The sequence below is a fragment of the Lepidochelys kempii genome, chromosome 2, assembly GCF_965140285.1.
Source record: "Lepidochelys kempii isolate rLepKem1 chromosome 2, rLepKem1.hap1, whole genome shotgun sequence".
Taxonomy (NCBI): Eukaryota; Metazoa; Chordata; order Testudines; family Cheloniidae; genus Lepidochelys; species Lepidochelys kempii.
This window is the reverse complement of record NC_136381.1, coordinates 105,078,581-105,103,437: the sequence shown is the minus strand read 5'-3', so window position 1 is coordinate 105,103,437 and position 24,857 is coordinate 105,078,581. Positions and strand designations below refer to the sequence as shown.

Sequence of the window (24,857 nt, the reverse complement as noted above, 5' to 3'; positions counted from 1 at the left end):
AGACACAACCACTAATCATCCCATAGCTACAAAGTACTTGCATGGAGTTTGTGCTGCCAACTCTTTTATAGAAAGGCGGCGAGGAGTCCTGTGGCGCCATGGACTGGCAGACGTGTTAGAGCGTGGGCTTTTGTGGGTGAATATCCACTTTGTCATGCATCTGGCAAGGTGGGTATTCACCCACGGAGGCTTGTGCTCCAGTGCGTCTGTTGGTCTGTAAGGTGCCACGGGACTCTTTGCCGCTTTTACAGATCCAGACTAACACGGCTACCCCTCTGATACTTAACTCTTTTCTAGAAAACTATAGTTCATAGATAGTAAATTGTAGACTCTGGAAACTTGCTATCATTATGATAATATAGAAACAATTCACATTCCTGCTGTCTACAGTTTACAAGCCAATATTACACCAAGATATGGTTAGGAGACGGGAAGAGAAGCACAAGCTAGCAAGTGCATGGTCTTTTAATCAACAGACTGCATAAACCACCACAGAACAATTTAAACAATTTATTTATTTTTGTGTCAGATTTGAAAGTGGTAGTAGAAACAGACATTTGAGAACAGAAAAATATTCAAGCAAAGTTGTACAGGGCCAGTCTAAATATATCATTGGTGCAAACCCAATTGTCACTAATATTCTTGAGAACAAACAGCTGGTGGAACCCCATCACTGGGTCATTATCCACCTAAATAAATAAATAAAATAGTAAGTTAGAAGTAGGACGTATAGCCCACATATCCAAGCCAAACCCCCTCCAACTACTCAAGTCTATTAGCATAGCTTGTATCAAATATCCACTGCCTTTCTTTTCAAGTCTGTTCAACTGACATCAAGACACAGCATTAGTGGTATTACCTCACGCTCAAACAGGAATTCTTTTTAATTACAAAACTATTTAAATGCAGTAGCAGAATGCAGTATTTCTAAGACCAACAAGCTTCTCCTTACATACTAGTCAAAGCATTACAGTTTGCCAGTCTCACCTTCAGCTGACCAACCACCATACTAAGTATACAGTTATCAGGCGCTGGTTGGTGATCTTGAGATGTTATGCTGTGCTGGATTTTTTGGAATGGAAGGCTCTGTTTAGGAGGGATTAAAAAAGAAACTCAAACACTAAACATATTAATGCAAGTATTTGACTCCATTAATATTTCTGCTCCAGCAGTGTACTTGGTACTCTACGTGGTCCCTGATCCAAGAGAGTTAGACATACAATGCAGCTAATACACAAAATACTAATTGGCCATATGAATGTCAAGTCTTAATAGTGCAAACAAAAGCAAATCTGATAGAAAAAAGTCAACGTTTAGTATAGTTAACTATAATATTGTGCTTTAGAAAAGTGTATTATTGTGTCAAGTGAGGGAATGGAAATCCCCCCTGTAACACTGTATAATAATCCTGCTCAATGATCTTGCAGGGAAGGCAAATTTTCTAAATATTTCTTTCCTCATATCACAAGACGACCAATTTCCATATGGTCAACTGGCATACAGATCTATGTATGTGATTCTTTAACAACAACAAAAGGATTAGATATTAAGAAAGTTTTAATAAGTGGGTGTTCAAATATGCTGCATCTTAACACTTTTGTACTGTTTACTCAAACTAAAAAGTGACTATTGTAAGAAATGGCAACTTCTTACTCAGTTACTCTTATTTCCCATGTGTATTCAGAACCCTATCTGCTGAAACTTACCAACAAGTTTAATATGTTTGATTCCGGTTAGCAGAGCAGACCTAGCTAAGAGAGTTAGATTTTATACTGCCTCATCCATCAACAGATCTGTGCATTAAGTTTCAACTACAGGGCCAAATTCATCCCTCAACTACAGTAACAAGGTTTCACAGGCATAACAGAGGGCTGAATTCAGCCTGCAGAACATCTTATTTGTAGGGAAGAGCAAGGAAAGAACTCAGCTTAACTTTGAGGTGCTGGCACTTTGAAAAAATATATTTGACTTGTAAATTAAGCAGATGTTATTGAACGAACATGGAACCTTACAATGCAATTTTAACATCAGTTTCATTGCAGCAATCAGATTTTTTTGAACTCTGAAAAGTTCTGCAACTCAGGTACAGGTGTTCTCTCTACTACCTGTAATCACATGGAAGCGTGCAGGTTTAATTGGTTTTTCAATCCTGAGACAACAAAGCAGTTCAGAGTTTTGTTTTGTTTTTTAAAACCACTTTTAACATATACAGAAGCATACCATCAGCTTTTCCATGATGGCTGTTTTTCCTTGGAATTGCTGTCCTTCCCAGGACAAGCAAGAAGCATCTGTCTGAAAAAGAGAACAAAGTGTCTAAGTCATTCATGTCAATGTTACAGAAATGAGGTAAGATTGAAAGGTCTGAGGGATGTAGCCTAAAGCAGTGTTTCTCAACCTTTTTGATACTAGGTACCAGCTTGCTGCCTTCCTAAACTGTGTCAGGGACTGGCACTGGTCCATGAGAAACACTGGCTTAAAGAATCCTAGAGATACACATGAAGCGTTTGATAATCTAATTTAGTCACTAGCAAATGAGTATTTGTTACAACTGGAAATTATGCAGAACATGACTAATAAGTTATCAAAAATGGTACAGCTTGTGATCAGAAAGGGAGATACTGGCAGAGTCAAGCAAGCTTTCAAGAAGTAGACCCACCCATTCTATTTTTGGCCTAGCTTCTGCCATCACTTACACTAGGGCTGTAGGGGTTTCATATTCAATCCTCACCCCACTTTAAGAACTTCTTTCTGTTTCCCCACAGAGGTCTTAAGAGGGCCTACAGTTCATATGGAAGAATGGCAGAATCAAGTTAAGAAAATTTTAAAAAAGCAAATTTCACCACTTCCCCTTTTAGTTTTTGATGTTTCTTCACTGTGACAGATCTCTCATAGTTCAAGTTCTCCAGCAAGTGAAACAACAACTCCCACTCCCTCACCCTGACATTTCTGCTACTCAGAAAAATGGATTTTAAAAAAATCCCACAATTGTTGACAGAAGAGAGGAATATTTACCAAGAATCATATTTTATAGGGTAAAATGACAGTTTAAGGAATTAGAATTGGGGGGGATATGTACTTGATTCCATTCTATCCAAGACAGAAACATTGCCTCATACAAACTGTCTTTGTAGTGGAAGTTTGACTACAGAATACATCAAGCCCATAACTTATCATTTAAAATGATCAATGAGGAAGTTAAAAGTTTGAGCAAAGTCAAACTGATACTTACATAGAGAGCACTTAGCTCTACTCTACTGGTATCAAAACGCTGGTAATAAAGATGCACAAAACTTGTTCCAACTTGCTCCCACATAGGTCTCTCTGCCATTCTTGCTCTTTGTCTAAGTCTGTCTAGAAGGCAAATATTTAGAAGTTTTAAGTCTAAAACAGTGATACTCAGACCGAGGCTGAGGAGCCACAAGTCACTCTTTAATATGTGCCCTGCAGCTCTCTGCAGCACATATTAAAACACTGATTTAACTAATCAATCAGGATGCTTTTATTATATTAACCAATTTTAGCTGAGATATACATCTATCTACACACATGCACACAATATTTCCCCTGCCATACTGTTTAAATATGAGTATCTAGTACTACAGTAAATGAAACAATGAATTCACACTACTGTGGCTCTTTGGGTAATGTAGATTTCTAGTTTGGCTCCTGAATCACTGAGGTCTGAGTATCAATGGTCTACAATAATCCTAAATTACCAACGTCAGTGGAAACTGCAGAGAAAAGAGGAAATAGAAGATAAGAGAACATCTTTTCTGCAGCACACTTGGTGAGAGGGCACAACATTATGTATCATTTTACTTCTTATTTACTATTTGAAGTAGAATGCCACCATAAAGATTCTTTAAGGCAATTCAACTGCCAGTTTAAGTCTCAATTCTGCAGCAAGTTGCTTATGGGTGCCCCCCATGCAAGTGTAGAGTTCCATTGACTTCAATGGGCATCTGGTTGCACAGAGCTCATTGCAGGATTGAGGCCTTAATGCTTTCCATTCTTTTGGTGTGGTCTTGTAAACACATTAACAAGTTTATTTAGCTTCAGTCTTGGGAAACATCCCTCTTACGCACCCACAAGCCCATCTCAGACCCTTTCATTCTTTAAAAACTTTCTTTCAAGCTCACATCTAAGTTTTTAAAAGAAAGCTAAAACAAGGCACGCTGAGAGACTCTCACATGGTCTATCACAATTTAAAAAAATAAAAATAAGTAGGAGGCTTTACATGCATTACACACAGGTATCTAAATGAAAAGTACACCACAACTAACTAATGGATCTCTGTTCAAGGGGGGCATTTTTGTGAATTTAAACAAAACACACAACTTCTAATTTTCTCTTGCTGCTGTTCATGGATACCCCATTACACTAACATGCACTGCCTATTACCCAAAATGCCCCTCTCCCCCAAACACTAAGAGATCCACCGTCTGCACAAGATAGAGGATATGAAAGTTGGATAACTGAAGGTGTGGCTAAAACTGAGGCTCTGATTTGACATGTGAAAGACTTTACAGATATAGAGACTCCATAGATTTAAGCCCTAAAGTTCAGTTCTACTGTGAAAAGCATACTTGTTCGTACAGGAAAAAAACGTGTGGAAAGAACGTCTGTTGATGGTAGTAACTTAAGTTTTTGCTGCCCCTTAACAGTTGGACCTGCAGATTCATCAACTCAGAAGGGCTTGTCTACACTTAAAACACTACAACAGGTTCTCCCGTTGGCACAGGTAATCCACCCCCCAAGAGGCAGTAGCTAGGTGGATGGAAGACCCAGCACTGTTTACATGGGAACTTAGGTCGATTTAACAACACTGCTCAAACCAACCTAATTTTCTAGTAGAGACCAAGCCTAAGACTGAGGGAGAAGCAGAATCTCTCCTATTTTAGTGAACAAAAAACCCTGTTTTTTAAAAGTTAGTCGGTTCCATCGGTGCAACCTCAATAACCACAAGGAGGTTGCATAGACGTCACTGGGAGCAGTTCGGTCCGTAGGATCTTTAGAATGGCGATGACCTGAAGAGCATCAAAGAGCACCGGGGCTAGCAGTTGTTTACCTGTAACCTGAACACACTAGATATGGGGGAAAAAAGAAAAGAAAAGAAAAAAAACCTCGCATAGTGAGAATGTCAAGTCCCTCTTCAGTGGGGAGCAGCTCTGTGCTCCAGGGCACACCACTAACTTAGCGAAAGAGATTTCAGGTCTTGCTCTCCAGACACTGTATGGGTTTAAGAAAGCGGCTCCCCCGTCCCCGCCTCGCGGTGTGTAAACCCCTTCCCAACAGGGGAAAGGGAGTCGAGCTGGCGGCAGTTTGCCAAGCCAAGCGCTGTGCAGCGCCGGCGAATTTGGCAAAGCCTCCTCTAAGGCAGCAAAAAAAAAAATCCCTCCCCACCCACATGCTCAGGGGCAGCCTCCAGTCCCCCTCCCTAGCTGGGCGCCCAGGCTGCCTGCCTCCCCCTAGGCTGCACCCAGGCTCAGACCACAGGCGACTAACCCCCCCCCCCCAAAAAAAAAGAAGCAACCAGGCAGGGGGTTGGCGCGGGGCGGCCGAGCGCACGTGCAGCCAGAGACCCGAGGAAGGAAAGAGCAAGGGGCACGCTCCCGGCACCAGCCGCCCCCCATCCCGCCTGCCCTGCCCCGCCCCGCCCCCAGCCTGGGGAAGAAAATGCGCGGCGACCGCTGAAGCGGCTCGTCCCCAGACTCCGCTCAGCCCAGCCAGCGGCGGCCGCGCGCAACCCCTGGCGCGCGCTCTCCGGCGGCGCCGCGCGCGGTCTTACCGGCCGCCGCTACCCGCGAGCCCGGCTCAGGCGCCCCCTGCGCCCGTGGTACTTGGGGCGGGGCTGGCGAGCCGCTAGGTGGCGCCCCGGGGCCGGGTTTGAGCGGCAGTCCGAGCGCCCAGCGGCGGCCGCCCCGGGGGGAAGGGAAACTGCGCCCGCCTCTAGCGCCGCTGCTGGGCGAACGGCCCCGCGTCAGGAGCGAAACCGGGACCGCCGCTCGGGCGCTGATTACCGCGCGCCGGGCGGGCTCAGGGCAGGCCTGGGGTGCCGCTGAGGCGGCACGATCCAGCGGGCTCCGTGCTGCGGGGCGGGTGGCATGCTTCTCCCTCGGAGCCACGGCTGAATCGGCCCCCTGCCTTGTGCTCTTGGCGCGCCAGCTTTTGTATTCGATCTAAAACTGACCCTGGCCAGGTCTTGTTGTTAAAGATCCAGCAGCGCTCTTTACCGGAGTAAAGGTGTCAGGCCCGATGAGCTGATTGCGTATAATTATTCATCTGAAATTTCAACTGGGTAAAGGGCACCTGCATTGCCAGTTGGCTATGGAATGGCATCCTTTGAAGTGAGCTGTAGCTCAGGAAAGCTGGTGCTCAAGTAAATTGGTTAGTCTCTAAGGTGCCCCAAGTCCTCCTTTTCTTTTTAGGGATATTCAGTTACTTGTTATTTTTGTTTATTCCTAAACTTTTATACTTCTGCTGGGCCCTGTTAAAACAACTGTTGTGGGCTGCTTTTCGGTGGTGTGCTTTGGGAGTCTCAAGGATGAAAGGTATTATGTAAATATAGGATGCACCTTTGCGGAAGTTTGGTGTAATTAATTTTTGCTAGGAAACTACAAAATCATGAGTTCAAGTCTTTAATAGCAACACTTTCAGTGATATGCTTGTGAATGTAAAGATTTCACTCTTGGGGAGGGAGAAGAAAAGGAAAAATGGTATTTAAAACATTTTGGGTACAGTTTTGAAACAAGCCTTTGACAAGGTCCCTCACCAAAGGCTCTTACGTAAATTAAGTTCTCATGGGAGAAGAGGGAAGATCCTTTCATGGATTGAGAACTGGTTAAAAGACAGGGAACAAAGGGTAGGAATAAATGGTAAATTTTCAGAATGGAGAGGGGTAACTAGTGGTGTTCCCCAAGGGTCAGTCCTAGGACCAATCCTATTCAACCTATTCATAAATGATCTGGAGAAAGGGATAAACAGTGACATGGCAAAGTTTGCAGATGATACTAAACTGCTCAAGATAGTTAAGACCAAAGCAGACTGTGAAGAACTTCAAAAAGATCTCACCAAATTAAGTGATTGGACAACAAAATGGCAAATGAAATTTAATGTGGATAAATGTAAAGTAATGCACATTGGAAAAAATAACCCCAACTATACATACAATATGATGGGGGCTAATTTAGCTACAACTAATCAGGAGAAAGATCTTGGAGTCATCGTGGATAACTCTCTGAAGACATCCACGCAGTGTGCACCTGCAGTCAAAAAAGCAACTGGGATGTTAGGAATCATTAAAAAAGGGATAGAGAATAAGACGGAGAATATCTTATTGCCCTTATATGAATCCATGGTACGCCCACATCTTGAATACTGCGTACAGATTTGGTCCCCTGATCTCAAAAAAGATATACTGGCATTAGAAAAGGTTCAGAAAAGGGCAACTAAAATGATTAGGGGTTTGGAACACGTCCCATATGAGAAGAGATTAAAGAGGCCAGGACTTTTCAGCTTGGAAAAGAGGAGACTAAGGGGGGATATGATAGAGGTATATAAAATCATGAGTGGTGTGGAGAAAGTGAATAAGGAAAAGTTATTTACTTGTTCCCATAATATAAGAACTAGGGGCACCAAATGAAATTAATGGGTGGCAGGTTTAAAACAAATAAAAGGAAGTTCTTCGTCACTCAGCGCACAGTCAACCTGTGGAACTCCTTGCCTGAGGAGGTTGTGAAAGCTAGGACTATAACAGGGTTTAAAAGAGAACTGGATAAATTTATGGAGGTTAAGTCCATTAATGGCTATTAGCCAGGACGGGTAAGGAATGGTGTACCTAGCCTCTGTTTGTCAGAGGGTGGATATGGATGGCAGGAGAGAGATCACTAGATCATTACCTGCTAGGTTCACTCCCTGTGGGGCACCTGGCATTGGCCACTGTCGGTGGACAGGATGCTGGGCTAGATGGACCTTTGGTCTGACCCAGTATGGCCGTTCTTATGTTAGGCCTCTGAAATTGCCCCTAAAATTTTTCCCATACATAAAACTCACATTTGCACATGCAAACTTGTTTGCCTAGACCATTTGGGTAGTTAGATGCTGAATTACCCTACTTATGCATACAAAATACCTTTGTTCTTGTATATGCAGGATTTATACATGGACCTAATCAACATTTATGGGTACAATTTTAAAGGCCCATTTGAAAATGTTGGCATGTATTTTTATTCTGTTCAAGTTTTCAATTCACAAACTTTTTATATATTTGTATGTGCTTTTCTGATACATCTTTAAGCTGCACATATTTCCCTAAATAGATTATTCTAATTATGTAGAAAAATATTCCTTGTATGTAAAAGAGAAACTCATATAAAAACTATTAACTCAAACTCATTAATATAAAGAGAAAAAGTAACATTTTTTTACAAAAAGAAAAGAAGTACTTGTGGCACCTTAGAGGCTAACAAATTTATTTGAGCATAAGCTTTCGTGAGCTACAGCTCACTTCATCGGATGCAGTTGCATAATGCAGAAATTGCTTTCCCAATTTTATATAACTTCTAAAATGTTCTCAATGTCTGAGACTAACCATGAGAAATGTTCGGCCAAAAGTAGAGGGATGTTTTTAAAACCTCATGACAGATTAAAAAAGCATAGCTCTTATGTAGATAAGGCTGAAAGATGGCTTCTTATGGATACATAACTCTAACTACATAATACACTATTTTGTTTGTCTTAAAAGAAAGTTATAGATTTATCTCAGGGGGTAGCCATGTTAGTCTGTATCAGCAAAAACAACAAGGAGTACTTGTGGCACCTTAGAGCAGATGTGGGCAAACTATGGCCCGTGGGCCACATCCGACCCACGGGACCGTCCTGCCCAGCCCCTGAGCTCCCAGCCGGAGAGGCTAGCCCCAGCCCCTCTCCCGCAGCCACGCCACCGTGTGGGGAGCGTTCTGGCCCGCTACTCCTGCTGTGCAGCTCGGCTTGCACCCGCCCACCTCCCAGTGGCTTTCTAATAAGCCAGTCCTGCCACTCTGAGCAGCATGGAAAGGGGATGGGGAGCAGGGGGGTGGGATAAGGGGCAGAGGATCCTGGGGGGCAGTCAGGGGACAGGGAGCAGGGGGCGGTTGGATAGGGGGCGGGGAGCAGAGGGTGGTTGGATGGGGTGGAGGTTCTGGGGAGGGTGGTCAGGGGATAAGGAATGGGGGGTTAGATAGGCGTGGGAGTCCCAGGGGGACTGTCGGGGTGGGGGTGTGGATAGGGGTCAGGGCAGTCAGGGGACAGGGAGCAGAGGGGTGGGGGGTTGGATAGGGGACCATTGCATACAGAACCCCCAACCCATCCAACCCACTCTGCTCCTTGTCCCCTGATTGGTCCCGGGAGGGGGCAATCAGGGGACAAGGAGCAGGGTGGGTTGGATGGGTTGGGGGTTCTGAGGGGGGCAGTAAGGGAGCGGGAAGTGGGAGGGGGTGGGGGCTAGGCTGTTTGGGGAGGCAGCCTTCCCTACCCAGCCTTCCATACCGTTTCGCAACACTGATGTGGCCCTTAGGCCAAAAAGTTTGCACACCCCTGCCTTAGAGACTAACAAATTTATTTGGGCATAAGCTTTTGTGGGCTATAACCCACTTACAGCCTGCAAAAGCTTATGCCCAAATAGATTTATCTGTAATTACAAACAAAAATTTGTATTAAAAGGCTTTTCAGCTTGACTTTATTAGCTAAGATCTGAGTTTAGAGTTCTTTGTTTCTCTATGATGACTGATGATAGGTACATTCTCTGCACTGTTTTAAGTTTCAGAGTAACAGCTGTGTTAGTCTGTCTTCGCAAAAAGAAAAGGAGTACTTGTGGCACCTTAGAGACTAACCAATTTATTTGAGCATGAGCTTTCGTGAGCTACAGCTGCATCTGATGAAGTGAGCTGTAGCTCATGAAAGCTCATGCTCAAATAAATTGGTTAGTCTCTAAGGTGCCACAAGTACTCCTTTTCTTTTTACTGTTTTAAGTGTTATGGTCACCTGCTGTTCTAGAGAAAAACTAAGTTCAGAATTCTGGTTAATGGAAGAGGAGTAAAGAAGGGCCTAGTTTGCAGCTGTTCTGTTTTTTAAATTGGTTTGCAATAGAATTTAGCTAAAAGAATAGATTTAGGCAGTTTTCCAACTAATCCTTGCATTTGGTTGATTGCTACACTCAACTATGTAACAAAGCATATAGAGTCCACAGCTGATTCCTCTCTTATCAGCGTACTCATTTGCTAGCACAGAAAACAATACAGTTCCAGGCCCATGAAAATTACCTTCAATATGTCTGAAGTAAAAGGTAAAAAGTATAAAGATAAAAACATTGCTCAGTGTACTGTATGGTACAGTCATTATATTCAAAGATCCAAAAAGATAAACCAGCACTGAAAAAATTAACCACTTTCCTCTTATTAGTGGCTTCTGGTACGAAACTGCAGAAAAACCTGAGTGTCTCTGGATTAAGTTTAGAAGTGTGTGCAACAAGAGTGATGTAGTGGTGGGAGTCTGCTATAGACCACTGGACCAGGGGGATGAGGTAGATGAGGCTTTCTTCCGGCAGCTCACGGAAGCTACTAGATCGCTTGCCCTGATTCTCATGGGTGACTTTAATTTTCCTGATATCTGCTGGGAGAGCAATACATCAGTGCATAGACAATCCAGGAAGTTTTTGGAAAGCGTAGGGGACAATTTCCTGGTGCAAGTGCTAGAGGAGCCAACTGGGGGGGCGCTTTTCTTGACCTGCTGCTCACAAACTGGGTAGAATTAGTGGGGGAAGCAAAAGTGGATGGGAATCTGGGAGGCAGTGACCATGAGTTGGTTGAGTTCAGGATCCTGACGCAGGGAAGAAAGGTAAGCAGCAGGATACAGACTCTGGACTTCAGGAAAGCAGACTTCGACTCCCTCAGGGAACGGATGGCCAGGATCCCCTGGGGGACTAACTTGAAGGGGAAAGGAGTCCAGGAGAGCTGGCTGTATTTCAAGGAATCCCTGTTGAGGTTACAGGGACAAACCATCCCAATGAGTCGAAAGAATAGTAAATATGGCAGGCGACCAGCTTGGCTTAATGGTGAAATCCTAGCGGATCTTAAACATAAAAAAGAAGCTTACAAGAAGTGGAAGGTTGGACATATGACCAGGGAAGAGTATAAAAATATTGCTCGGGCATGTAGGAATGATATCAGGAGGGCCAAATCTCACCTGGAGCTGCAGCTAGCCAGAGATGTTAAGAGTAACAAGAAGGGTTTCTTCAGGTATGTTGGCAACAAGAAGAAAGCCAAGGAAAGTGTGGGCCCCTTACTGAATGAGGGAGGCAACCTAGTGAGAGAGGATGTGGAAAAAGCTAATGTACTCAATGCTTTTTTTGCCTCTGTTTTCACTAACAAGGTCAGCTCCCAGACTGCTGCGCTGGGCATCACAAAATGGGGAAGAGATGGCCAGCCCTCTGTGGAGATAGAGGTGGTTAGGGACTATTTAGCAAAGCTGGACGTGCACAAGTCCATGGGGCCGGACGAGTTGCATCCGAGAGTGCTGAAGGAATTGGCGGCTGTGATTGCAGAGCCATTGGCCATTATCTCTGAAAACTCGTGGCGAACCGGGGAAGTCCCGGATGACTGGAAAAAGGCTAATGTAGTGCCAATCTTTAAAAAAGGGAAGAAGGAGGATCCTGGGAACTACAGGCCAGTCAGCCTCACCTCAGTCCCTGGAAAAATCATGGAGCAGGTCCTCAAAGAATCAATCCTGAAGCACTTGCATGAGAGGAAAGTGATCAGGAACAGCCAGCATGGATTCACCAAGGGAAGGTCATGCCTGACTAATCTAATTACCTTTTATGATGAGATTACTGGTTCTGTGGATGAAGGGAAAGCAGTGGATGTATTGTTTCTTGACTTTAGCAAAGCTTTTGACACGGTCTCCCACAGTATTGTCAGCAAGTTAAGGAAGTATGGGCTGGATGAATGCACTATAAGGTGGGTAGAAAGCTGGCTAGATTGTCGGGCTCAACGGGTAGTGATCAATGGCTCCATGTCTAGTTGGCAGCCGGTATCAAGTGGAGTGCCCCAAGGGTCGGTCCTGGGGCCGGTTCAATAAGGTTCAATAAGGATAAGTGCAGGGTCCTGCACTTAGGACGGAAGAACCCAATGCACAGCTACAGACTAGGGACCGAATGGCTAGGCAGCAGTTCTGCGGAAAAGGACCTAGGGGTGACAGTGGACGAGAAGCTGGATATGAGTCAGCAGTGTGCCCTTGTTGCCAAGAAGGCCAATGCCATTTTGGGATGTATAAGTAGGGGCATAGCGAGCAGATCGAGGGACGTGATCGTTCCCCTCTATTCGACATTGGTGAGGCCTCATCTGGAGTACTGTGTCCAGTTTTGGGCCCCACACTACAAGAAGGATGTGGATAAATTGGAGAGAGTCCAGCGAAGGGCAACAAAAATGATTAGGGGTCTGGAACACATGACTTATGAGGAGAGGCTGAGGGAGCTGGGATTGTTTAGCCTGCAGAAGAGAAGAATGAGGGGGGATTTGATAGCTGCTTTCAACTACCTGAAAGGGGATTCCAAAGAGGATGGCTCTAGACTGTTCTCAATGGTAGCAGATGACAGAACGAGGAGTAATGGTCTCAAGTTGCAGTGGGGGAGGTTTAGATTGGATATTAGGAAAAACTTTTTCACTAAGAGGGTGGTGAAACACTGGAATGCGTTACCTAGGGAGGTGGTAGAATCTCCTTCCTTAGAGGTTTTTAAGGTCAGGCTTGACAAAGCCCTGGCTGGGATGATTTAACTGGGAATTGGTCCTGCTTTGAGCAGGGGGTTGGATTAGATGACCTTCTGGGGTCCCTTCCAACCCTGATATTCTATGATTCTGCAGGGCAGAGCATGAGACTGCGAGTGATTACATGAGTGCTAGTTGGAATCTTGGTCTTATTTTCCCCACGTCCATGATGCAAAATCAATACGACTGGCACATCTGTGTTTCTTTGTGAATTGGCATAACTGTTTCATCTTCCTATTCTATAGTCTCATCAGCTGTTTTCCTCCCTCTGTTTCTGGTCTCATTTCTATTACGATGTCTGAATCCATGAGCTCATTGGCAGATGACTGTGTCCCAGGTTAGCACGTATATTAAATATTTTGGGTGTCACTCTTGTTGATGGAGACATGTTATCATCTACACCACTATTCATCATTTTTTTTCAGCTCAACTATTAAACCCACACTTAAGGAAACAGTGAACAATACAGGACTAAGAGACAGCTCCCCACATAGCAATAATCATGTGACTTGTATCCCGTAAATTAATATGTCTTACAACATCCATGGCAGAGTGTCACCTGAATCGGTTCCTTTTTGCTGCAGAGGGAACAAAATCAGTGTTTCTTGGATGTTTGTATTATTAACTGATATAGGGACTGTATCAATGTTAGGTTTATAGGGAGAAATGCAGACTTCAGCATGAGAAATAGATTTGTGTTCCAGCAAAATTGTCCATCACACTGGCTTTTTTTTTTCTTTTCTTTTTTTTTTTTTTTACTACATTGACTGGCCAAGTTCCATGTTTCAGTTTTGAAGCTAGTCATTAAAATCTGCCTCAATTATCCAGACATCCCAACTGCTTTTACATTCAAAAGGTACTACCCCACAAAAACACCCAGGCATGGCAGATTTACAATGACTACAGAACAGCTCTTATCCATGCCAGACAAACACAAGAGCATTGTGACTCTTTTTCATTAATTGTTTCACAACTGCAGCCCAGGTCAGGGATGTCTTCAAATACAGGCATTCTGTTTCTAATAGCTCACCAAAGCAGTCTAGTCCAGCATTCTAGAACCGACAGGTATCACAGCTCTCCTACTTCCCAACCCCAAAACTGTCACTCAGTTCTTCTCTTGTGACTGGCCTGAGCAGGTGAGGAACCCAATCCTTGCATTGGCATTTGTGCTATATAATCACTCTGTCGGTTTGGTTCAAAGCATTATCTAGCAGTAGGTTTCTAATTAGCTATTTGCATGTTTAGACTTTGTCTAACTGTTAGATACCCTCTACTGTGGCATATGGGGAAAGATGTCAGTGCTCAGGACTGACAAAATATCCCTGCTGAGCTTCCCCAGGATTGAATCATAGTTCCCGAAGGTGCTTCTGAGTCTTTGCCTAAGGAGTCATCAGATTCACTGGGGAAGGATCCCAGTGACCATGGTGCCATGAGATTCTTTAGGTCTCTGCCCATTTAGTTCTGTGGTCCATCAGGATCAAGCTCTGTGTTGCTGGGAGGTTCTTATGGTCTGAAACTAGTTGCAGAAGACATGCCCATCACAACAGGAGGTCTTTGGATCCTTTCCCTGTGTGTGTAGACCAGGCGTGGGCAAACTAAGGCCCGCCGGCCACATCCAGCCTGCCAGCAGATTTAATCCAGCCCTCGAGCTGCTGCTGAGGAGCGGGGTCTGGGCTTGCCCCGCTCCCGCACTCCAGCTGGGAAGTGGGGTCAGGGACCACACTGCGGCTCCCGAAAGCAGCGGTATGTCCCCCTTCCAGCTCCTACGTTTAGGGGCAGCCAGGGGGCTCTGCACACTGCCCTGTCCACAGGCGCCACCCCTGAAGCTCCCATTGGCCAGGAACTGCAGCTAATGGGAGCTGCAGGGGCGGTGCCTGTGGATGGGACAGTGCACAGAGCCACCTGGCCAAGCCAGAGAGGGGACATGCACCCCCTGCCAAAGCCCTCACCCCTGCCCCCACATCCCAACCCGGAGCTCCCTCCCACACCCTGAACTCCTCTTTTCTAGCCCCACCCCAGAGCCCACACCCCCTTCTGAATCCCAACCCCAATTTAGTGAGCATTCATGACCCACCATACAATTTCCATACCCAGATGTGGCCCTCGGGCCAAAAAGTTTGCCCACCCCTGGTGTAGACCAACTGGGTCTCTAAACGTCTGAGCAGTATTTGATTCCATCTGCTTCTATTTTTAAGAAGGACAGAAAGCAAAGGGGAAACAGGCATCCTATATCATGCATTGATCTATTAGAGACTCAGGCAAAGGTTGGTTCTGATTATGCCCTAGTGCAAGTGGCCTCCTATAATCTAAAGACATATGGTCATTTGTTGGATCCCAGAAGTTCAAGGATGATAGGGCCTCATTGGATCCAAGATCCTTGTGTCAGATATTAGGAGTCAGAAACCAATAAGACAAGGTTGTGGCTTCTGATGAAAAAGCTAAAGGCTAATCATTTGCAGTAGAGAGATGATCTAAATGGATCAAATTCTGTATTCAGATAGGCTGATTGTTTGCTGAAGTTCCTGTAACAGGAAAACATAAAGCCCTTTCTACTAAAGGAGAGGCCGTTTCTGCAACCTTTATTCATATGTGAAGATAGATTAGATCTACAGTATGGAACCTGAATTATACCTACTTAGGAAGCGTTATTCTTTCAATACAGATTGAATGTTCCATTTGGGAAAGTGGTATGTCAATAATACTTCAGTTAAAAGGACTCCTCGGCCTTCCTTCTGAGGATTATCACTGCTAGCTAGTCTCCAACAGTAAGGATCTATGGAGGCAACATCAAGAAAGAGAATAATGTTACTGAGCAAAATAACTCTTTGTCTCGGTAGAATCAATACATTCAGAAAGCAGATGCTCTTCCCCTCTATTTTGGAGAGTTATGGGATGTACCTGGAGATAGAAGGTATCTCAGGGACATTTGGGAAGAGGGGACTTTTACACCTTTGGTTCTAGAATGCTAAGAGGGAGCACCACTATGCAAATGCTCTCCCAAGAGGTAATTACTTTGCAGTAGGGTTTGTCATTGCCTAGCTGGGCATGAAAACTCACAGTATGGACGTGCAGAGGCAATATGTTCAGAGTATAAATGTTAACCTCAACACACAACCTCTTTTTATCATTCTGGTTCTTCACCTGAAAAACATTTTGATGAGTGTTAGCTTTGTCTAATACAGCACTTGCCACGCTATTCAAACTAGAACACTTAATCTCCACCAAAATAAAGTTAATATCTGTAATACTTGCCATGTCTTAGAGGCAAAGCTCTTTTAGACCTCCGCTAGAGTTTCCTTATAGATATAGTAATGTGCGGGTGTGCCCCTTGCATCTGTACTGGTTATCCTTATTTGGGTATTTGAAAGAGTTAGCTGGTTTGAGGATCCATTAATTTTTCTTTCAGTGGTTGATTTCCTGCAGGTTTATCAAGCACATTCCCAACCCACCTCTGTCAATCAGACACTATATATTGTTCAGGATGGAAGAACTCTACTAGTGGATCCTTCCACTTCTTGCGTTAGTTCCTCCCCACCCATCCCCACTTTTGAGTCCGGTCCTGAAGATCTTCATATGGTGCTTGCTGGTTGGTAAGCCTTGACTCAAGCAAAACAAATGATGTTAGCAGGGCCCCGTGTATCCTATAACAGTGGAAATTGCTGTGGAATGTGCATCTTGCTGCAGAATTGTAATCCAGAATCTGCTTTCATTTTTAAAAAAATTGCTTCAAGCCCTTACGATTCAGAGTTAACCTTAGATGTTTGAACCAAGTGTAAACAAATATTGTGATGGCTACTTGAGTTTGCAGACAGCCTGAAACAATGGCTCTAAAAAGCATGAAATGCTCCAGTTATGTCATCTAGGACCCTGTGGACCCATATCATGGCTGCAGAATTTGCCATCTTTCCAAGGTGTGGTAGAGTTCATCATCTTTTCCCTGGAATTCATTATTTTGCTCCTCTTGCCAGGTTCCCCACATTTTGTTTTATATCTTCTACCCTGCAAGGATCTTCAAGGAGAAATTAATTGGATTACAGTGCAAGCGTCTTGGAACCAAGTAGCAGGGGGATCCAGGAGCCAGAGAGAAAGATGATTAGCCACTGAAGCCAATTACAAGTTCTTCCCTTTGGTGCCATGCTTGAATTAAAGCAGATTCTGTGTCAGACAAGACAACATCACAAGGGCCAAAGCCCCTGCGGTGGACCTGGGCCACCCGGAGAACATGGGATACAGGGGAAAATCTCAAAAATCACTCTAAAAAATAATAATGAATTAATTTTACATAGATGAATATCTTCAACTATTAACCATAATTCTGCATGTTTGTGTGGAGGTGGGAATGAAGACTATTTCTTGGTGATAGAATTAATATTGCAGTAAAATATAGAGACTGTCCCTGCAGAGCTGTGTAGAGGTCTGTCATATACCAATAGTAGTTGAAAGCGTAGAAGACATAATTGAAACTACTTTTGACAGTCAATGAAGATTTTTCTTTGGTGTGATAGGTGTTGATACCATACCACTTAGAAGTTTTTAGATCAAATCTAAGATGGGGAAGATTCCTCAAAAGTAAAGAATTGTCATATGAGCATAAAGACCTGATCCTTTGAGTTGCTAACTTGAATCGAAGATGAGTGCTCAGCATTGGCCCTGCTGCTCTAACTTGCTGTATTTTATTTTTGTCGCAAAGCATTTGTGCATCTGCTATCTTTAAATATTTCCCTACGGAATTGTAAGTGGCTTCCCTGCTGAATAAGGTATCTGTGTTTGAAAGAACCTGATCCAGCAAGAATTTTACTCACTCCACTCAAGACATTACAACCAACTAAAGGGCTATAGTCTCCACTCACTTAGCCCTGGTCTACACTAGGAGTTGAGGTCGAATTTAGCAGTATTAAATCGATTTAACCCTGCACTCGTCCACACGACGAAGCCCTTTTTTTCGACTTAAAGGGCTCTTAAAATCGATTTCCTTACTCCACCCCCGACAAGGGAATTAGTGCTGAAATCGGCCTTGCTGTGTCGAATTTGGGGTACTGTGGACACAATTAGACGGTATTGGCCTCCGGGAGCTATCCCAGAGTGCTCCATTGTGACCGCTCTGGACAGCACTCTCAACTCAGATGCACTGGCCAGGTAGACAGGTAAAGGCCCACGAACTTTTGAATTTCAGTTTCCTGTTTGGCCAGCATGGCAAGCTGCAGGTGACCATGCAGAGCTTATCAGCAGAGGTGACCATGATGGAGTCCCAGAATCGCAAAAGAGCTCCAGCATGGACCGAACAGAAGGTACAGGATCTGATCGCTGTATGGGGAGAGGAATCCGTGCTATCAGAACTACGTTCCAGTTTTCGAAATGCCAAAACATTTGTCAAAATCTCCCAGGGCATGAAGGACAGAGGCCACAACAGGGACCCGAAGCAGTGCCATGTGAAAATTAAGGAGCTGAGGCAAGCCTACCAGAAAACCAGAGAGGCAAATGGCCGCTCCGGGTCAGAGCCCCAAACATGCCGCTTCTATAATGAGCTGCATGCCATTTTAGAGGGTTCAGCCACCATGACCCCAACCATGTTGTTTGACTCCTTCAATGGAGATGGAGGCAACATGGAAGCAGGTTTTGGGGATGAGGAAGATAGCTCACAGCAAGCAAGCAGAGAAACCGGTTTTCCTGACAGCCAGGAACTGTTTCTCACCCTGGACCTGGAGCCAATACCCCCCGAACACACCCAAGGCTGCCTCCCGGACCCACCAGGTGGAGAAGGGACCTCTGGTGAGTGTACCTTTTAAAATAGTATACATGGTTTAAAAGTAAGCATGTTTAATGATTAATTTGCCCTGGCATTCGCGGCTCTCCTGGATTTACTCCCAAAGCCTTTGCAAAAGATTTCTGGGGAGGGCAGCCTTATTCCGTCCACCATGGTAAGACACTTTATCACTCCAGGCCAGTAGCATGTAATCAGGAATCATTCTAGAACAAAGCATTGCAGTGTATGTTTGCTGGTGTTCAAAAAACATCCGTTCTTTATCTCTCTGTGTTATCCTCAGGAGAGTGATATCATTCAGGTCATCTGGTTGAAATAGGGTGCTTTTCTTAAGGGGACATTCAGAGGTGCCCGTTCCTGCTGGGCTGTTTGCCTCAGGGAATGTTCCCCATTGTTAGCCATGAGGAGGGAGGAGGGGCTAGCCACGCGGTGGGGGGAGGCAAAATGCGACCTTGTAACGAAAGCACATGTGCTATATATGTAATGTTAACAGCAAAGTTTACCGTGACGGAGTGAACCCATTGTTCTATAAAATGTGTCTTTTTAAATACCACTGTCCCTTTTTTTTTCTCCACCAGCTGCATGTGTTTCAAGGATCACAGGACCTTCTCCTTCCCAGAGGATAGCGAAGATTAAATGTGAAAAAAACACACTCGCAATGAAATGTTCTCTGAGCTCATGCTGTCCTCCCACACTGACAGAGCACAGACGAATGCGTGAAGGCTGACAGTGTCAGAGTGCAGGAAAGCACAAAATGACCGGGAGGAGAGGTGGCAGGCTGAAGAGAGTAAGTGGCAGCTGAAGAGAGGGCTGAAGCTGAAAGGTGGCGGCAGCGTGATGAGAGGAGGCAGGATTCAATGCTGAGGCTGCTGGAGGATCAAACTCATATGCTCCAGCGTATGGTTGCGCAGCAGGAAAGGCAGCAGGAGTACCGACCGCCGCTACAGCCCCTGTGTAACCAGCCATCCTCCTCCCCAAGTTCCATAGCCTCCTCACCCAGACGCCCAAGAACGTGGGGGGGCCCCCCCTCCGGCCACCCAGCCGCTCCACCCCAGAGGATTGCCCAAGCAACAGAAGGCTGGCATTCAATAAGTTTTAAAGTTTTAAACTTTTAAAGTGCTGTGTGGCCTTTTCCTTCCCTCCTCCACCACCCCTCCTGGTGCTTCTCTCCTCCACCACCCCTCCTGGGCTACCTTGGTAGTTATCCCCCTATTTGTGTGATGAATTAATAAAGAATGCATGAATGTGAAGCAACAGTGACTTTATTGCCTCTGCAAGCGGTGATCGAAGGGAGGAGGGGAGGGTGGTTAGCTTACAGGGAAGTAGAGTGAACCTAGGGGTGGGGGGTTTCATCAAGGAGAAACAAACAGAACTTTCACACCGTAGCCTGTCCAGTCATGAAACTTGTTTTCAAAGCTTCTCTGATGCGCACCGCGCCCTCCTGTGCTCTTCTAACCATCCTGGTGTCTGGCTGTGCGTAACCAGCAGCTAGGCGATTTGCCTCAACCTCCCACCCCGCCATAAATGTCTCCCCCTTACTCTCATATTGTGGAGCGCACAGCAAGCTGTAATAACAGTGGGAATATTGGTTTCGCTGAGGTCTAACCGAGTTAGTAAACTGCGCCAGCGCGCTTTTAAACATCCAAATGCACATTCTACCACCATTCTGCACTTGCTTAGCCTATAGTTGAACAGCTTCTGACTACTGTCCAGGCTGCCTGTGTATGGTTTCATGAGCCATGGCATTAAGGGGTAGGCTGGGTCCCCAAAGATAACTATAGGCATTTCAACACCCCCAATGGTTATTTTCTGGTCTGTGAATAAAGTCCCTTCCTGCAGCTTTTGAAACAGACCAGAGTTCCTGAAGATGCGAGCATCATGTACCTTTCCCAGCCATCCCACGTTGATGTTGGTGAAACGTCCCTTGTGATCCACCAGTGCTTGTAGCACTATTGAAAAGTACCCCTTGCGGTTTATGTACTCACCAGCTTGGTGCTCCAGTGCCAAGATAGGGATATGGGTTCTGTCTATGGCCCCATCACAGTTAGGGAATCCCATTGCAGCAAAGCCATCCACTATGACCTGCACATTTCCCAGGCTCACTACCCTTGATATCAGCAGATCTTTGATTGCGTTGGCTACTTGCATCACAGCAGCCCCCACAGTAGATTTGCCCCCTCCAAATTGATTCCCAACTGACCGGTAGCTGTCTGGCATTGCAAGCTTCCACAGGGCTATTACCACTCGCTTCTCAACTGTGAGGGCTGCTCTCATCTTAGTATCCTTGCGCCTCAGGGCAGGGAAAAGCAAGTCACAAAGTTCCATGAAAGTGCCCTTACGCATGCGAAAATTTCGCAGCCACTGGGAATCGTCCCAGACCTGCAACACTATGCGGTCCCACCAGTCTGTGCTCGTTTCCCAAGCCCAGAATCGGCATTCCACCGCATGAACCTGCCCCATTAGCACCATGATGCCCACATTGCCAGGGCCCGTGCTTTGAGAGAAGTCCGTGTCCATGTCCTCATCACTCTCGTCACTGCGCTGACGTCGCCTACTTGCCCGGTTTCGCTTTGCCAGGTTCTGGTGCTGCATATACTGCTGGATAATTTGTGTGGTGTTTAATGTGCTCCTAATTGCCAAAGTGATCTGAGCTGGCTCCGTGCTTGCCATGGTATGGCGTCTGCACAGAAAAAAGGCGTGGAACGATTGTCTGCCATTGCCCTGACGGAGGGAGGGGTGACTGACGACATGGCTTACAAGGTTGGCTTCCAGGAAATTAAAATCAACAAAAGGGGTGGCTTTGCAAGAAACTGAATGCCCCCCCCCCAAAGACAGAACTCAAAATCTCAAGGATAGAACTCAAAACTGGGTTTAGCAGGCCATTGATTTCACGGATGGAGGGAGGAGAAAATGAATACAAAACAAATCTGGTCTATTTCTTGTTTTGAGCCACTTCATCTATCTTTATACATCTTGCTGGCAGCAGACTGCGCAGTATGACCGCTAGCCATCGTCATCTCCTGGGTGCTCGGCAGAAGATGGTGCAGTATGACTGCTGGTCATTATCTTCTGCTGGCTGCTGATTAAAAGACAGTGCACTGCCAGTAGGACTCAATCGCCATGAGACAAAACTTAAAAGGGAAATGACCTGGCTGAGTCACTCCCATGTTTGCCCAGGCGCCCCTGACCTCATCGAGGTCGGTTAAAAGAGCACCCAGGACTACGTTGACAACGGCTACCAGTCATACTGCACTGTCTGCTGCCAAAAGGCATTAAATTGCTGCTGTGTAGCAATGCAGTACCACGTCTGCCAGCACCCAGGAGACATACGGTGACAGTGAGCTGAGCGGGCTCCATGCTTGCCGTGGTATGGCGTCTGCACAGGTAACTCAAGAAAAAAGGCGCAAAAGATTGTCTGCCCTTGCTTTCACATTAGGAGGGAGGGAAGGGGGGCCTGACGATATGTACCCAGAACCACCTGCGACAATGTTTTAGCCCCATCAGGCACTGGGATTTCTACCCAGAATTCAAATGGGCGGTGGAGACTGCGGGATAGCTACCCACAGTGCAATGCTCCGGAAGTCCAGATAGTTGCCTCAGTACTGTGGACACACTCTGCCGACTACATGCACTTAGAGCATTTGTGTGGGGACACACACAATCGACTGTATAAAAACGCTTTCTACAAAACCGACTTCTATAAATTCGACCTAATTTCGTAGTGTAGACATACCCTTACAATGTGTATATTAGGAATAACTCCATTTACATTACTGGCGTTACACTAGTGGAAGTTATAGAATTGGCATATGGGCTTCACAGCAGTCTGATTTATTCTAAGGAAAGACATATCTGCCACAGAATCCTATTCACCCATAAAACACCATTTTTATTTCTAAAGCCAGAAATTAAGAGTAAAAATCCATTGGTTTGGATTGGTGGACTTAATAAAATGAGAGAACTATTTACTGAGCACCTTGCTGTGTTTTACGTTACTTGGTAACCTAATGAAAGACCATCAAGACGTTCAGGTAAGGGACTAGATGTAAGATTGTCTGGGAACCTTAACTCTGCAATTCTTGTCCTTTGTGTGTTTAAAATCTTAATGCTCGCATTGCATTGGTGAAGTCTTGGGCATTTAGATTCTGATCTTAGCTCCTTTTGGAGTCAATGGGAGCTGGTTCAGACCTTTACTCATTTAGGGCGCACCCAGTGAATTCTGTAAAGTTGTAAGTGCTGAGCACCTCTCAGGATTAGGCCATTTATAGAATCATAGGTCTGGAAGGGACGACGAGAGGTCATCTAGTCCAGTCCCCTGCACTCTTGGCAGGAATAAACCATTTTATCTAGACCATCCATGACAGGTGTTTGTCTAATCTGCACTTAAAAATCTCAAATGATGGAGGTTCCCTAGGCAATTTATTCCCATGCTTAACCGCCCTGACAGTTAGGAAGTTTTTCCTGATGTCCAACCTAAACCACCCTTGCTGCAATTTAAGCCCATTGCTTCTTCTCCTTAAGCGCTGAGGATAAGACAACATAACACAAGAACTAGGGGTCAGCAAATGAAATTAATAGGCAGCAGATTTAAAACAAACAAAAGGAAGTATTTCTTCACACAACACACAGTCAACCTGTGGAACTTCTTGCCAAAGGATGTTGTGAAGACCAAGACTATAACATGGTTCAAAAAAGAACTAGATACATTCATGGAGGATAAGTCCATCAATGGCTATTAGCCAGGATAGGCAGGGATGGTGTCCCTAGCCTTGGTTTTGCCAGAAGCTGGGAATGGGTGACAGGAGATGGATCACTTGATGATTACCTGTTCATTCCCTGTGAAGCACCTGGCATTGGCCACTGTCGGAAGACAGGATACTGGGTTAGATGGACCTTTGGTCTGATGCAGTATGGCTGTTCTTATGTTCTTCCTTCTCCTCATGAAAACCTTTTACATACTTGAAAACTGTTATTATATCCTTTCTCAGTGTTTTCTTCTCCAGACTAAACAAACCCATTTTTTTCAATCTTCCCTTACAGGTCCTGTTTTTTAGACCTATAATCATTTTTGTTGCTCTTCTCTGGACTTTCTCCAATTTGTCCACATCTTTCTGAAAGGTGGCACCCAAAACTGGATACAATACTCTAGTTGAGGCCTAATCAGCACAGAGTAGAGTGGAAGAATTACTTCTTGTGTCTTGCTTACAACACTCCTGCTAATACATCCCAGAATAATGCCCCCCCTTTTTTTTTTTTGGCAACTGTTACACCGTTGACTCTCATTTAGCTTGTGATCCATCCAGATCCCTTTCTGCAGTTCTCCTTCCTAGGCAGTCATTTCCTATTTTGTATGTGTGCAACTGATTGTTCCTTCCTAAATTGAGTACTTTGCATTTGTCTTGATTGAATTTCATCCTATTTAGTTCAGACCATTTCTCCAGTTTGTCCAGATCATTTTGAATTTTAATGCTATCCTCCAAAGCGCTTGAAACCCCTCCCTGCTTGGTATCGTCTGCAAACTTCATAAGTGTACTCTCTATGCCAGGGGTGGGCAAACTTTTTGGCCCAAGGGCCACATCGGGTATGGAAATTGTATGGTGAGCCATGAATGCTCATGAAACTGGGGGTTGGGATGCGAGAGGGGGTGAGGGTGAGGGCTCTGGCAGGGGGAGCGGGCTCTGGGGTGGGGCCAGAAATGAGGAGTTCAGGATGTGGGAGGGGGCTGGGCTGGGGCAGGGGGTTGGGGTGTGGGGGGGATGAGGGTTATGGGATGGGGCTGGGTATGAGGGGTTGGGGGTGCAGGAGGGTGCTCTGGGCTGGGACCGAGGGATTCAGAGGGCAGGACGGGGATCAGGAGTGGGGCAGGGGGTTGGGGCATGGGAGAGAGTCAGGGTGCAGGCTCCATGCAGTGCTTACTTCAAGCAGCTCCCGGAAACAGCAGCATGTCCACCCTCCAGCTCCTATGTGGAGGTACAGCCAGGAGGCTCCACACGCTGCCCCCGTCCGCAGGTGCCACTCCTGCATCTCCCATTGGCTGTGGTTCCTGGCCAATGGGAGCTGCAGGAGCGGCACTTGGGGCGGGGGCAGTGTGCGGAGCCCCCTGCCTGCCCCTATGTATTGGAGCCGGAGTGGGGACATGCGGCTGCTTCTGGGAGCCCACAGATTCATGGCACGTGCAGAGCAGGGCAAGCCCCCAACCCCACTCCCCAGCTGGAGGGTTGGAGCGGGACAAGCCCCGACCCCCCTCCCCGGTGGGAGCTCGAGGGCTGGACTAAAACATCTGAAAGGCCAGATGTGGC

The 24,857-nt window shown here is 45.6% G+C and overlaps 1 protein-coding gene across 6 annotated transcripts; it reads right to left on the bottom strand.

Annotated features, from left to right (window-relative positions):
• Window positions 1-527: 527 nt before the first annotated feature.
• On the bottom strand, window positions 528-6,281 carry LOC140905947 (nuclear transport factor 2). 6 transcript variants are annotated; one of them, XM_073329445.1, is made up of 5 exons: window positions 6,234-6,281; window positions 3,230-3,351; window positions 2,221-2,292; window positions 988-1,086; window positions 528-689 (listed from the first exon to the last, which is right to left on the bottom strand). In XM_073329445.1, the coding sequence occupies exons 2-5, from the start codon at window positions 3,326-3,328 to the stop codon at window positions 576-578; spliced, it is 384 nt and encodes a 127-aa protein (XP_073185546.1). In that variant the 5' UTR covers window positions 3,329-3,351; window positions 6,234-6,281; the 3' UTR covers window positions 528-575. The 6 variants fall into 6 exon arrangements, with proteins under 6 accessions (XP_073185546.1, XP_073185547.1, XP_073185544.1 ...); XM_073329446.2 differs by having other exon boundaries at window positions 6,191-6,249; XM_073329443.1 differs by lacking the exon at window positions 6,234-6,281 and adding an exon at window positions 6,021-6,184.
• Window positions 6,282-24,857: the final 18,576 nt, after the last annotated feature.

Coding starts and splice junctions, on each gene's coding strand:
- LOC140905947 (XM_073329442.1), bottom strand. Junction 2,293..3,229: donor TAGAGCTAAGTGCTCTCTAT/GTAAGTATCAGT, acceptor TCTCTTTTTCAG/ACAGATGCTTCTTGCTTGTC. Junction 690..987: donor TGGTGGTTGGTCAGCTGAAG/GTGAGACTGGCA, acceptor TTATTTATTTAG/GTGGATAATGACCCAGTGAT.